Here is a 15,330-nt window from a genome sequence, read left to right as displayed (position 1 = left end):
TTCAGCCCCTCGAGCCTATTAAATAGGAACAGGAGGAGGCCCATTCAGCCCCTCGAGCCTGTTACACAGGAACAGGAGGAGGCCCTTCAGCCCCTCGAGCCTGTTACACAGGAACAGGAGGAGGCCCATTCAGCCCCTCGAGCCTGTTACACAGGAACAGGAGGCCATTCAGCCCCTCGAGCCTGTTACACAGGAACAGGAGGCCATTCAGCCCCTCGAGCCTGTTAAATAGGAACAGGAGGAGGCCCATTCAGCTCCTCGAGCCTGTTACACAGGAACAGGAGGAGGCCCATTCAGCTCCTCGAGCCTGTTAAATAGGAACAGGAGGAGGCCATTCAGCCCCTCGAGCCTGTTACATTAGAACATAAGAATTAGGAACAGGAGTAGGCCATCTAGCCCCTCGAGCCTGCTCCACCATTCAATAAGATCATGGCTGATCTGGTCGTGGACTCAGCTCCACTTACCCGCCCTCTCCCCGTAACCCTTAATTCCCTTATTGGTTAAAAATCTATCTATCTGTGACTTGAATACATTCAATGAGCTAGCCTCAACTGCTTCCTTGGGCAGAGAATTCTACAGATTCACAACCCTCTGGGAGAAGAAATTCCTTCTCAACTCGGTTTTAAATTGGCTCCTCTGTATTTTGAGGCTGTGCCCCCTAGTTCTAGTCTCCCCGACCAGTGGAAACAACCTCTCTGCCTCTATCTTGTCTATCCCTTTCATGATTTTAAATGTTTCTATAACATCACCCCCCATCCTTCTGAACTCCAACGAGTAAAGACCCAGTCTACTCAATCTATCATCATAAGGTAACCCCCTCATCTCCAGAATCAGCCTAGTGAATCGTCTCTGTACCCCCTCCAAAGCTAGTATATCCTTCCTTAAGTAAGGTGACCAAAACTGCACGCAGTACTCCAGGTGCGGCCTCACCAATACCCTGTACAGTTGCAGCAGGACCTCCCTGCTTTTGTACTCCATCCCTCTCGCAATGAAGGCCAACATTCCATTCGCCTTCCTGATTACCTGCTGCACCTGCAAACTAACTTTTTGGGATTCATGCACAAGGACCCCAGGTCCCTCTGCACCACAGCATGTTGTAATTTCTCCCCATTCAAATAATATTCCCTTTCACTGTTTTTTCCCCCAAGGTGGATGACCTCACACTTTCCGACATTGTATTCCATCTGCCAAACCTTAGCCCATTCGCTTAACCTATCTAAATCTCTTTGCAGCCTCTCTGTGTCCTCTACACAACCCGCTTTCCCACTAATCTTTGTGTCATCTGCAAATTTTGTTACACTACACTCTGTCCCCTCTTCCAGGTCATCTATGTATATTGTAAACAGTTGTGGTCCCAGCACTGATCCCTGTGGCACACCACTAACCACTGATTTCCAACCCGAAAAGGACCCATTTATCCCGACTCTCTGCTTTCTATTAGCCAGCCAATTCTCTATCCATGCTAATACATTTCCTCTGACTCCGCGTACCTCTATCTTCTGCAGTAACCTTTTGTGTGGCACCTTATCGAATGCCTTTTGGAAATCTAAATACACCACATCCATCGGTACACCTCTATCCACCATGCTCGTTATATCCTCAAAGAATTCCAGTAAATTAGTTAAACATGATTTCCCCTTCATGAATCCATGTTGCGTCTGCTTGATTGCACTATTCCTATCTAGATGTCCCGCTATTTCTTCCTTAATGATAGTTTCAAGCATTTTCCCCACTACAGATGTTAAACTAACCGGCCTATAGTTACCTGCCTTTTACCTGCCCCCTTTTTTAAACAGAGGCGTTACATTAGCTGCTTTCCAATCCGCTGGTACCTCCCCAGAGTCCAGAGAATTTTGGTAGATTATAATGAATGCATCTGCTATAACTTCCGCCATCTCTTTTAATACCCTGGGATGCATTTCATCAGGACCAGGGGACTTGTCTACCTTGAGTCCCATTAGCCTGTCCAGCACTACCCCCCTATTGATAGTGATTGTCTCAAGGTCCTCCCTTCCCACATTAGGAACAGGAGGAGGTCACTCAGCCTCTCGAGCCTGTTACATTAGGAACAGGAGGAGGCCCATTCAGCCCCTCGAGCCTGTTACATTAGGAACAGGAGGAGGCCCATTCAGCCCCTCGAGCCTGTTACACAGGAACAGGAGGAGGTCACTCAGCCTCTCGAGCCTGATACACCATTGAATTACACTATGGCTGATCTGTATGCTAACTCCATTTACCTGCCTTTGCTCTATATCCCTTGATACCCTTACCCAACAAAAATTGATCAGTCTCTGCCTTGAAAGCTCCAATTGACCGCCAGCATCCACAGCGTTTTGGGGGCCAGATTCCCACTGCCCTTTGTGTGGAGAAGTGTTTCCCGACATCACCCCTGAACGGCCTGGCTCTAATTTGAAGGTGACGCCCCCTTGTTCTGGACTCCCCCCGCCAGAGGGAATGGTTTCTCCCGATCTACCCTAAAGAATCCTTTAACCATCTTAAATACCTCGAAGAGATCACCCCATAATCTTCTAAACTGGAGGGAACACAACACAATCTCTGTCCTCATATCTTAAGCCCCAGTCTCACTCTGGTGAATCAGAGCTACACCTTTCCTTACACTCCACGGCAAATCCCGCTTAAATCCGTCACATTCAACCCTACCTAAACTAGAGCTGATCCAAAACTCAGCAGCCCGTGTCCTAACTCACACCGAGTCCCACTCACCCATCACCCCCTGTGCTCACTGCCCCATGTCCTAACTCGCACCGAGTCCCACTCACCCATCAACCCCTGTGCTCGCTGACCCCGTGTCCTAACTCGCACCGAGTCCCGCTCACCCATCACCCCCTGTGCTCGCTGACCCCGTGTCCTAACTCACACCCAGTCCCACTCACCCATCACCCCGTGCTCGCTGACCCCATTTCCTAACTCGCACCCAGTCCCACTCACCCATCACCCCCTGTGCTCGCTGACCCCGTGTCCTAACTCGCACCGAGTCCCGCTCACCCATCACCCCCTGTACTCGCTGCCCCGTGTCCTAACTCGCACCGAGTCCCACTCACCCATTACCCCCTGTGCTCACTGCCCCGTGTCCTAACTCACACCGAGTCCCGCTCACCCATCACCCCCTGTGCTCGCTGACCCCGTGTCCTAACTCGCACCGAGTCCCGCTCACCCATCATCCCCTGTACTCGCTGCCCCGTGTCCTAACTCGCACCGAGTCCCACTCACCCATTACCCCCTGTGCTCGCTGCCTGTGTCCTAACTCACACCGAGTCCTGCTCACCCATTACCCCCTATACTCGCTGCCCCGTGTCCTAACTCGCACCGAGTCCCGCTCACCCATCACCCCCTGTCCTAACTCGCACCGAGCCCTGCTCACCCATCACCCCCTGTGCTCGCTGCCCCGTGTCCTAACTCACACCATTCCCGCTCACCCATCACCCCTGTGTCCTAACTTGCACCAAGAGGAAATTAATGCAATAGTAAGGAGGGACATTAGCTTGGATGATGTGGAATCGATATGGGTGGAGCTGAGGAATACTAAAGGGCAGAAAACGCTAGTGGGAGCTGTGTACAGACCAAACAGTAGTAGTGAGGTTGGGGACAGCATCAAACTAGAAATAAGGGATGTGTGCAATAAAGGTACAGCAGTTATCATGGGTGACTTTAATCTACATATTGATTGGGATAACCAAACTGGTAGCAATGCGGTGGAAGAGGATTTCCTGGAGTGCATTAGGGATGGTTTTCCAGACCAATATGTCGAGGAACCAACTAGAGAGCTGGCCATCCTAGACTGGGTGATGTGTAATGAGAAAGGACTAATTAGCAATCTTGTTGTGCGAGGCCCCTTGGGGAAGAGTGACCATAATATGGTAGATTTCTTCATTAAGATGGAGAGTGACACAGTTAATTTGGAAACTAGGGTACTGAACTTAAGGAAAGGTAACTTCGACGGTATGGGACATGAATTGGCTAGAATAGACTGGCAAATGATACTTAAAGGGTTGACGGTGGATAAGCAATAGCAAACATTTAAAGATCACATGGATGAACTTCAGCAATTGTACATCCCTATCTGGAGTAAAAATAAAACGGGGAAGGTAGCTCAACCGTGGCTAACAAGGGAAATTAGGGATAGTGTGAAAGCCAAGGAAGAGGCATACAAATTGGCCAGAAAAAGCAACAAACCTGAGGACTGGAAGAAATTTAGAATTCAACAGAGGAGGACTAAGGGCTTAATTAAGAGGGGGAAAATAGAGTACGAGAGGAAGCTTGCAGGGAACATAAAAACTGACTGCAAAAGTTTCTATAAATATGTGAAGAGAAAAAGATTAGTGAAGACAAACGTAGGTCCCTTGCAGTCGGATTCAGGTGAATTTATAATGGGGAACAAAGAAATGGCAGACCAATTGAACATATACTTTGGTTCTGTCTTCACAAAGGAAGACACAAATAACCTTCCCGAAGTATTAGGGGTCCGAAGGTCTAGTGAGAAGGAAGAACTGAAGGATATCCTTTAGGCAGGAAATTGTGTGAGAGAAATTGATGGGATTGAAGGTCGATAAATCTCCGGGGCCTGATAGTCTGCATCCCAGAGTACTTAAGGAAGTGGCCCTAGAAATAGTGGATGCATTGGTGATCATTTTCCAACAGTCTTTCGACTCTGGATCAGTTCCTATGGACTGGAGGGTAGCTAATGTAACACCACTTTTTAAAAAAGGAGTGAGAGAGAAAACGGGTAATTATAGACCGGTTAGCCTGACATCAGTAGTGGGGAAAATGTTGGAATCAATCATTAAGGATGAAATAGCAGCGCATTTGGAAAGCAGTGACAGGATCGGTCCAAGTCAGCATGGATTTATGAAAGGGAAATCATGCTCGACAAATCTTCTGGAATTTTTTGAGGATGTAACTAGTAGAGTGGACAAGGGAGAACCAGTGGATGTGGTGTATTTGGACTTTCAAAAGGATTTTGACAAGATCCCGCACAAGAGATTGGTGTGCAAAATTAAAGCACATGGTATTGGGGGTAATGTACTGACGTGGATAGAGAACTGGTTGGCAGACAGGAAGCAGAGAGTCTGGATAAACAGGTCCTTTTCAGAATGGCAGGCAGTGACTAGTGGAGTGCCGCAGGGCTCAGTTCTGGGACCCCAGCTCTTTACAATATACATTAACGATTTAGATGAAGGAATTGAGTGTAATATCTCCAAGTTTGCAGATGGCACTAAACTGGGTGGCGGTGTGAGCTGTGAGGAGGATGCTAAGAGGCTGCAGGGTGACTTGGACAGGTTAGGTGAATGGGAAAATGCATGGCAGATGCAGTATAATGTGGATAAATGTGAGGTTATCCATTTTGGGGGCAAAAACATGAAGCCAGAATATTACCTAAATGGCGGCAGATTAGGAAAAGGGGAGGTGCAACGAGACCTGGGTGTCATGGTTCATCAGTCATTGAAAGTTGGCATGCAGCCACAGCAGGCAGTGAAGAAGGCAAATGGTATGTTGGCCTTCATAGCGAGGGGATTTGAGTATAGGAGCAGGGAGGTCTTACTGCAGTTGTACAGGGCCTTGGTGAGGTCTCACCTGGAATATTGTGTTCAGTTTTGGTCTCCTAATCTGAGGAAGGACGTTCTTGCTATTGAGGGAGTGCAGTGAAGGTTCACCAGACTGATTCCAGGGACGGCTGCACTGACATATGAGGAGAGACTGGATCAACTGGGCCTTTATTCACTAGAGTTTAGAAAGATGAGAGGGGATCTCATAGCAACATATAAAATTCTGACGGGACTGGACAGGTTAGATGCGGGAAGAATGTTCCCGATGTTGGGGAAGTCCAGAACCAGGGGACACAGTCTTAGGATAAGGGATAGGCCATTTAGGACTAAGATGAGGAGAAACTTCTTCACTCAGAGAGTTGTTAACCTGTGGAATTCTCTACCGCAGAGAGTTGTTGATGCCAGTTCATTGGATATATTCAAGAGGGAGTTAGATATGGCCCTTATGGCTAAAGGGATCAAGGGGTATGGAGAGAAAGCAGGGAAGGGGTACTGAGGTGAATGATCAGCCATGATCTTATTGAATGGTGGTGCAGGCTCGAAGGGCCTACTCCTGCACCTATTTTCTATGTTTCTAAGTCCCGCTCACCCATCAACCCCTGTGCTCACTGCCCCGTGTCCAAACTCGCACCGAGTCCCGCTCACCCATCACCCCCTGTGCTCGCTGCCCCATGTCCAAACTCGCACCGAGTCCCGCTCACCCATCACCCCCTGTGCTCACTGCCCCGTGTCCAAACTCGCACCGAGTCCCGCTCACCCATCACCCCCTGTGCTCGCTGCCCCCGTGTCCAAACTCGCACCGAGTCCCGCTCACCCATCACCCCCTGTGCTCACTGACTGACATTGATTCCCGGTTAGGCAACGCTTTGATTTCAAAATTCTCATCCTTATTTTCAAATCCCTCCCTAGCCTTCACCCCTCCCTATCTCTGTAACCTCCTCCAGCCCCACAACTCCTCCCGCCTCCCGAGATGTCTGCACTCCTGTAATTCTGCCCTCCTGACCATCCCTGATTGTAATCGCTCCACCATCGGTGACCGTGCCTTTTGTTGCCTGGGCCCCAAGCTCTGGAACTCCCTCCCTAAACCTCTCCGCCTCTCCACCTCTCTTTCCTCCTTCAGGGTGTTCCTTAAAATTGACCTCACCTGTCCTAATTTCCACTTTTGCGGCTCGGTGTCAAATCTTTGTCTCATAACCCTCCTGTGCAGCGCCTTGGGACGTTTCATTACGTTAAAGGTGCTATATAAATACAAGTTGTTGTTGTCGACCCTACGCCCGCCCTGCACCGTGCCATACCGGGGTTGGCAGCTCGCAGACGAGGTCGCTCCCTTCCTGATCCGCGGCTACAGTCCCCGGCCCCAAACCCGTGGAGTGCGCCCTGGGGAGGGGGTCGGTACTGGGTCACCCCTTCACCATCGGGCACGGGGCAGAGGGGGGTCCCGCTTGGGTGGGCAATCCCCGAACCCTACCCCCCTCTGCCCAATAAAGCTGCGGTGTCCACACGGCCCCCCGACGCTCCTGGCTTGCACTGCGGGGCGAGGGTGGGCGAGGCAGCGGGCAGGGCTTGGCACAGTGCCTCGGGGCTGCCAGAGATACAAAGATGGGAGGAAAAGCCATGTGTGAGGAGGACACAGAAAATCTGCAAAGGGACAATGGCTAAGTGAGTGGGCAAAAATTTGGCAGATGGAGTATAATGTTGGAAAGTGTGAGGTCATGCACTTTGGCAGAAAAAAAATCAAAGAGCAAGTTATTATTTAAATGGAGAAAGATTGCAAAGTGCCGCAGTACAGCGGGACCTGGGGGTACTTGTACATGAGACACACAAGGATAGTATGCAGTTACAGCAAGTGATCAGGAAGGGCCAATGGAATCTTGGCCTTTATTGCAAAGGGGATGGAGTATAAAAGCAGGGAAGTCTTGCTACAGTTATACAGGGTATTGGTGAGGCCACACCTGGAATACTGCGTGCAGTTTTGGTTTCCATATTTACGAAAGGATATACTTGCTTTGGAGACAGTTCAGAGAAGGTTCACTCGGTTGATTCCGGGGATGAGGGGGTTGACTTATGAGGAAAGGTTGAGTAGGTTGGGCCTCTACTCAGTGGAATTCAGAAGAATGAGAGGTGATCTTATCGAAATGTACAAGATTATGAGGGGGCTTGACAAGGTGGATGCAGAGAGGATGTTTCCACTGATGGGGGAGACTAGAACTAGGGGACATGATCTTAGAATAAGGGGCCACCCATTTAAAACAGAGATGAGGAGGAATTTCTTCTCTGAGGGTTGTAAATCTGTGGAATTCACTGCCTCAGAGAGCTGTGGAAGCTGGGACATTGAATATATTTAAGTCAGAGATAGACAGTTTCTTGAATGATAAGAGGATAAGGGGAGCGTGCGGGGAAGTGGAGCTGAGTCCATGATCAGATCAGCCATGATCTTATTAAATGGCGGAGCAGGCTCGAGGGGCCGTATGACCGACTCCTGCTCCTATTTCTTATGAGTGCGTCGCCGCGGATGATAAAAACCGCGTCACGCTCAAACTGCAGTCACACAGGGGACCTGCGATGGTGTTGAACCAGCTCAGCTCCTCCCAGTGCAAGTCAGGCAAGGTCTCGGAGCTTGTTATCAGTCAGTCCGGCTGCCCAGCCTGATAAGGCGCTGTAAAAGCTCGCTTAAGCAGCTGATAACAGCTCCCGATTGCAGCCGCTGCTGGTTAATGGTGTGCCTGGCTTCAGCACTCTCCTCTGTCCTCGGCCCTCACCCCCAGGACAGCTGCTTGCTGAAAGGCCTGGCTGTTTGAAGCAAGGAATAGTTTCCATTCACTAATCAGGGCCTGCGATCTTTAGTAGCAGCAGATTGAGGAAACACACGAGCGGAAAGGCGGACCGAGGGGCTCCACGCACTGCTTTCCTTATCAGGGTCCGCGCGCGTGTGTGTGTGTGTGTGTGGAGCTGCTTGCTGAGCGAGAGTAAGCAGAGGGCTGCGAACTGCTGGGTAAGGAGCTCTCTCACCCCTGATCAGCGGGACCACGCTCCGCGCGGGCAACGAACTCAGCGTTTCCAGCTGCTGCTGATGGCGGGGACGCAGAGCACAGACCAGCGCCGCTCACCCTGGCGAGCTCCTGAACAGAGACAGGGCCCCTCCCCTCCGACGGAGCTCCGTGCGGCAGGGTAGCTGGGACTCCGGACCGGCTCCGTGGAGCAGGGTAGCCGGCGGAGCTCCGTGGGGCAGCGTGACTCGGGGCCAGCTCCGTGGGGCAGGGTAGCCGGCGGAGCTCCGTGGGGCAGCGTGACTCGGGGCCAGCTCCGTGGGGCAGGGCGACTCGGGGCCAGCTCCGTGGGGCAGGGTAGCCGGCGGAGCTCCGTGTGACGGGGTAACTCGGGACCAGCTCCGTGAGACGGCCTGTCACTCGCTCGCTCCCTGGCTGACCTGGATAGAGAGCGGGTGGGCCGCTTGGCCCGTTTCTGTGCTGGAGATACAATGTTAAGACGGACACTGCACCCCTTCAGTGATACTCTGCCGCTTCACCCCGGATCTGCGGTCAGATACACCAGCTGCTGACTGGCCCGCCCGTGCAGAGGGAGGGGCCAAATGTTTAACAGCGGCAGCTTCAGGAAACGTTTAACCCGAAAAACATCTGCACAAGGTTTCAAGCGATCAGTCTGAGCGACACACTCCGCCAATGTTCCCTTTGTGTGGCACGTTGAAAATACCGCACACACTTGTTTTTTCCTCTGTAATCGCCGGTGAGCTGTCTGTGTGGGTGCTGCAGAGCGCTGTACAGCCTGCATCATCAATGACTGCACAGTGTTCAGTGCCATTCACAACTCCTCAGATAATGGAGCAGTCCGTGCCCACATACAGCAAGACCTGGACAACATTCAGGCTTGGGCTGATAAGTGGCAAGTAACATTCACACCACACAAGTGCCAGGCAATGACCATCTCCAACAAGCGAGAGTCTAACCACCGCCCCTTGACATTCAGCGGCATTACCATCACCGAATCCCCCACCATCAACATCCCGGGGGTCACCATTGACCAGAAACTTAACTGGACCAGCCACATAAATACTGTGGCCACAAGAGCAGGTCAGAGGCTGGGTATTCTGTGGCGAGTGTCTCACCTCCTGACTCCCCAAAGCCTTTCATAGAAACATAGAAACATTGTAAATAGGTGCAGGAGTAGGCCATTCGGCCCTTCTAGCCTGCACCGCCATTCAATGAGTTCATGGCTGAACATGCAACTTCAGTACCCACTTCCTGCTTTCTCGCCATACCCCTTGATCCCCCGAGTAGTAAGGACCTCATCTAACTCCTTTTTGAATATATTTAGTGAATTGGCCTCAACAACTTTCTGTGGTAGAGAATTCCACAGGTTCACCACTCTCTGGGTGAAGAAGTTTCTCCTCATCTCGGTCCTAAATGGCTTACCCCTTATCCTTAGACTGTGATCCCTGGTTCTGGACTTCCCCAACATCGGGAACATTCTTCCTGCATCTAACCTGTCTAACCCCGTCAGAATTTTAAACGTTTCTATGAGGTCCCCTCTCATTCTTCTGAACTCCAGTGAATACAAGCCCAGTTGATCCAGTCTTTCTTGATAGATCAGTCCCGCCATCCCGGGAATCAGTCTGGTGAACCTTCGCTGCACTCCCTCAATAGCAAGAATGTCCTTCCTCAGGTTAGGAGACCAAAACTGTACACAATACTCCAGGTGTGGCCTCACCAAGGCCCTGTACAACTGTAGCAACACCTCCCTGCCCCTGTACTCAAATCCCCTCACTATGAAGGCCAACATGCCATTTGCTTTCTTAACCGCCTGCTGTACCTGCATGCCAACCTTCAATGACTGATGTACCATGACACCCAGGTCTCGTTGCACCTCCCCTTTTCCTAATCTGTCACCATTCAGATAATAGTCTGTCTCTCTGTTTTTACACCAAAGTGGATAACCTCACATTTATCCACATTATACTTCATCTGCCATGCATTTGCCCACTCACCTAACCTATCCAAGTCGCTCTGCAGCCTCATAGCACCCTCCTCTCAGCTCACACTGCCACCCAACTTAGTGTCATCCGCAAATTTGGAGATACTACATTTAATCCCCTTGTCTAAATCATTAATGTAGTGTAAACAACTGGGGCCCCAGCACAGAACCTTGCGGTACCCCACGAGTCACTGCCTGCCATTCTGAAAAGTACCCATTTACTCCTACTCTTTGCTTCCTGTCTGACAACCAGTTCTCAATCCATGTCAGCACACTACCCCCAATCCCATGTGCTTTAACTTTGCACATTAATCTCTTGTGTGGGACCTTGTCGAAAGCCTTCTGAAAGTCCAAATATACCACATCAACTGGTTCTCCCTTGTCCACTCTACTGGAAACATCCTCAAAAAATTCCAGAAGATTTGTCAAGCATGATTTCCCTTTCACAAATCCATGCTGACTTGGACCTATCATGTCACCATTTTCCAGATGCACTGCTATGACATCCTTAATAATTGATTCCATCATTTTACCCACTACTGAGGTCAGGCTGACCGGTCTATAATTCCCTGTTTTCTCTCTCCCTCCTTTTTTAAAAAGTGGGGTTACATTGGCTCCCCTCCACTCGATAGGAACTGATCCAGAGTCAATGGAATGTTGGAAAATGACTGTCAATGCATCCGCTATTTCCAAGGCCACCTCCTTAAGTACTCTGGGATGCAGTCCATCAGGCCCTGGGGATTTATCGGCCTTCAATCCCATCAATTCCCCGACTAATAAGGATTTCCCTCAGTTCCTCCTCCTTACTAGACCCTCTGACCCTTTTATATCCGGAAGGTTGTTTGTGTCCTCCTTAGTGAATACCGAACCAAAGTACTTGTTCAATTGGTCCGCCATTTCTTTGTTCCCCGTTATGACTTCCCCTGATTCTGACTGCAGGGGACCTACGTTTGTCTTTACTAACCTTTTTCTCTTTACATATCTATAGAAACTTTTGCAATCCGTCTTAATGTTCCCTGCAAGCTTCTTCTCGTACTCCATTTTCCCTGCCCTAATCAAACCCTTTGTCCTCCTCTGTCCTCCTCCCCGGGTTCGCTGCTATTTCTGGCCAATTTGTATGCCACTTCCTTGGCTTTAATACTATCCCTGATTTCCCTTGATAGCCACGGTTGAGCCACCTTCCCTTTTTTATTTTTCCACCATCTACAAGGCACAAGTCAGGAGTGTGATGGAATACTCTCCACTTGCCTGGATGAGTACAGCTCCAACAACACTCAAGAAGCTCGACACCATCCAGGAGAAAGCAGCCCACTTGATGGGCCCCCCATCCCCCACCTTCAACATTCACTCCCTCCACCACCGGCGCCCCCTGGCTGCAGTGTGTACCATCTACAAGATGCACTGCAGCAACTCGCCAAGGCTTCTTCGGCAGCACCTCCCAAACCTGCGACCTCTACCCCCTAGAAGGACAAGGGCAGCAGGCGCATGGGAACACCACCACCTCCACATTCCCCTCCCAGTCACACACCATCCTGACTGGGAAATATATCGGCCGTCCCTTCATCGTCGCTGGGTCACAATCCTGGAACTCGCTCCCTAACAGCACTGTGGGAGCACCTTCACCACACGGACTGCAGCGGCTGAAGGAGACGGCTCACCCCCACCTTCTCAAGGCCGGGGCCACTGCAGGGAGCAGCGCGTGCTGCTGCAGGAGGGCGACGGCTGCGAAGCCAGGTCGCTGATTGCAGTGCGGGCAGGCACAGCAGGAGGGGCGAAGGAGCGGCAAGAGATTGTAGAGGGAAGTGACCGGGGCCCAGGAGAGGCGTGAATCTGAAGCCCAGAAGCGGCGAGGGCCCAGGGGCAGCACGGGCCGAGCCCACACTGTGCGATATGTGTGGGCACTGGGTCTGTGCAGCAGAGCTGGTCCCCAGTCGTCCTGGTTAACCCTTGCCACTGGACCAAGACCTCGCTCTGTCAAGCCCGTGTGGGGGCTGGTGTACAACGGTCATCCCACGTTAAAACAATCCACTCACAGGCATCTTCCACCCTTCAGGATGTAGTTCGGGATCTGGAATATTAGGTCCTTCATTGAAACACCTGTGAACTCATCCCTTTTTTGGCGTGGAAGCAAGTCATCCTCGATATCCACGAAAGACAGCACCTTCGACAATGCGGCGCTCCCTCAGTACTGCCCCTCCGACAGTGCAGCACTCCCTCAGTACTGCCCCTCCGACAGTGCGGCGCTCCCTCAGTACTGCCCCTCCGACAGTGCAGCACTCCCTCAGTACTGCCCCTCCGACAGTGCGGCACTCCCTCAGTACTGCCCCTCTGACAGTGCAGCACTCCCTCAGTACTGCCCCTCCGACAGTGCAGCACTCCCTCAGTACTGCCCCTCCGACAGTGCAGCACTCCCTCAGTGCTGCCCCTCCGACAGTGCAGCACTCCCTCAGTGCTGCCCCTCCGACAGTGCGGCGCTCCCTCAGTACTGCCCCTCCGAAAGTGCAGCACTCCCTCAGTACTGCCCCTCCAACAGTGCGGCGCTCCCTCAGTACTGCCTCTCCGACAGTGCGGCGCTCCCTCAGTACTGCCCCTCCGAAAGTGCAGCACTCCCTCAGTACTGCCCCTCCGACAGTGCGGCACTCCCTCAGTACTGCCCCTCCGACAGTGCAGCACTCACTCAGTACTGCCTCTCCGACAGTGCGGCGCTCCCTCAGTACTGCCCCTCCGACAGTGCAGCACTCCCTCAGTACTGCCCCTCCGACAGTGCGGCGCTCCCTCAGTACTGCCCCCTCTGACAGTGCAGCACTCCCTCAGTACTGCCCCTCCGACAGTGCGGCACTCCCTCAGTACTGCCCCTCCGACAGTGGTTTAGTCTGAAACTCGCCGACACCCCCCAACACACAGAACAAGCCAGGGTTCACTAGCCCACACTAACCTGGTGCCTCCGAAGAGGATGATTTTGTCGCCGACCATACAGCAACACTGCCTCCTTCGAGGACAGGGCCCCTTGCCCTTTGGTTCAACCTTCCTCCATGTCGAGGACTCTGAAAGGGAAGCGTGTCCATCAGCTCACTGTCACACCGCACCAAGCAACAAGTCACACACCCAGTATCGTTATCAATTCAACACAGCAATCCGGGTCAGCAAGTGTCTGCAGATGTAAAGTATTTCGTAGATTATCGACATTACACTCGTCTACTGTGCTGACTTATACTTTCACGAGTCCAAATCCCACCAGCGCACTGCAGCAACTCGCCAAGGCTTCTTCGGCAGCACCTCCCAAACCCACGACCTCTACCACCTAGAAGGACAAGGGCAGCAGGTCCATGGGAACACCATCACCTCCACGTTCCCCTCCCAGTCACACACCATCCTGACCTGGAAATATATCGGCCGTTCCTTCATCGTCGCTGGGTCACAATCCTGGAACTCCCTCCCTAACAGCACTGTGGGAGCACCTTCACCACACGGACTGCAGCGGTTCAAGAAGGCGGCTCACCACCACCTTCTCAAGGGGCGATTAGGGATGGGCAATAAACGCCGGGCTGGCCAGCGACGGTCACATCCCAGGAATGAATTTTTAAAAAGGACATTTATTTGAAGAGGAGTTATTTGGAGGGTTATGGGGAAAAATGGAGAGTGGGATTAACTTGGGCAGCTGGTTCAAAGAGCCGGAACAGCAATTCTGGAGCAAGTGGTCTATTTCTGTGCTGCAAGATGCTATAATCCTATGACCGTTAGTGTTACCTTTAGGTTAAAACTGTCATTATTGAAGGAGGGATACACTTGCATTGGAGGCAGTTCAGAGAAGGTCGATTTCGGGGATGAGGGGATTGACTTATGAGGAAAGGTCGAGTCAGTTGGGCCTATACACATTGGAATTCAGAAGAATGAGAGGTGATCTTATCGAAACGTATAAGATTATGAGGGGGCTTGACAATGTTAATGCAGAGAGAATGTTTCCACTGATGGGGGAGACTAGAACTAGGGGGCATGAAAAGGGGGCAGACAAAAGGCAGGTAACTATAGGCCGGTTAGTTTAACATCTGTAGTGGGGAAAATGCTTGAAACTATTAAGGAAGAACTAGCGGGACATCTGGATAGGAATAGTGCAATCAAGCAGACGCAGAATGGATTCATGAAGGGGAAATCATGTTTAACTAATTTACTGGAATTCTTTGAGGATATAACGAGCATGGTGGATAGAGGTGTACCGATGGATGTGGTGTATTTAGATTTTCAAAAGGCATTCGATAAGGTGCCACACAAAAGGTTACTGCAGAAGATAGAGGTACGCGGAGTCAGAGGAAATGTATTAGCATGGATCGAGAATTGGCTGGCTAACAGAAAGCAGAGAGTCGGGATAAATGGGTCCTTTTCGGGTTGGAAATCGGTGGTTAGTGGTGTGCCACAGGGATCAGTGCTGGGACCACAACTGTTTACAATATACATAGATGACCTGGAAGAGGGGACAGAGTGTAGTGTCACAAAATTTGCAGATGGCACAAAGATTAGTGGGAAAGCGGGTTGTGTAGAGGACACAGAGAGGCTGCAAAGAGATTTAGATAGGTTAAGCGAATGGGCTAAGATTTGGCAGATGGAATACAATGTCGTAAAATGTGAGGTCATCCACCTTGGGAAAAAAAAACAGTAAAAGAGAATATTATTTGAATGGGGAGAAATTACAACATGCTGAGGTGCAGAGGGACCTGGGGGTCCTTGTGCATGAATCCCAAAAAGTTAGTTTGCAGGTGCAGCAGGTAATCAGGAAGGCGAA

The 15,330-nt window shown here is 51.1% G+C and overlaps 1 protein-coding gene across 2 annotated transcripts in view; it reads right to left on the bottom strand.

Annotated features, from left to right (window-relative positions):
• klhdc3 (kelch domain containing 3) overlaps nucleotides 1-15,330 on the bottom strand; it is a 113,547-nt gene that overhangs the window by 21,767 nt on the left and 76,450 nt on the right. For both annotated transcript variants that reach the window (XM_070870685.1, XM_070870686.1), the window contains exon 8: nucleotides 13,489-13,597. In XM_070870685.1, coding sequence (XP_070726786.1) covers nucleotides 13,489-13,597 — 109 coding nt within the window. The remainder of the gene's footprint in view (nucleotides 1-13,488; nucleotides 13,598-15,330) is intronic.

Source organism: Pristiophorus japonicus, unplaced genomic scaffold (genome assembly GCF_044704955.1).
Source record: "Pristiophorus japonicus isolate sPriJap1 unplaced genomic scaffold, sPriJap1.hap1 HAP1_SCAFFOLD_160, whole genome shotgun sequence".
NCBI lineage: Eukaryota > Metazoa > Chordata > Chondrichthyes > Pristiophoridae > Pristiophorus > Pristiophorus japonicus.
Note: the sequence above shows the minus strand (reverse complement) of the source record. Positions and strands in the feature narration are given on the sequence as shown.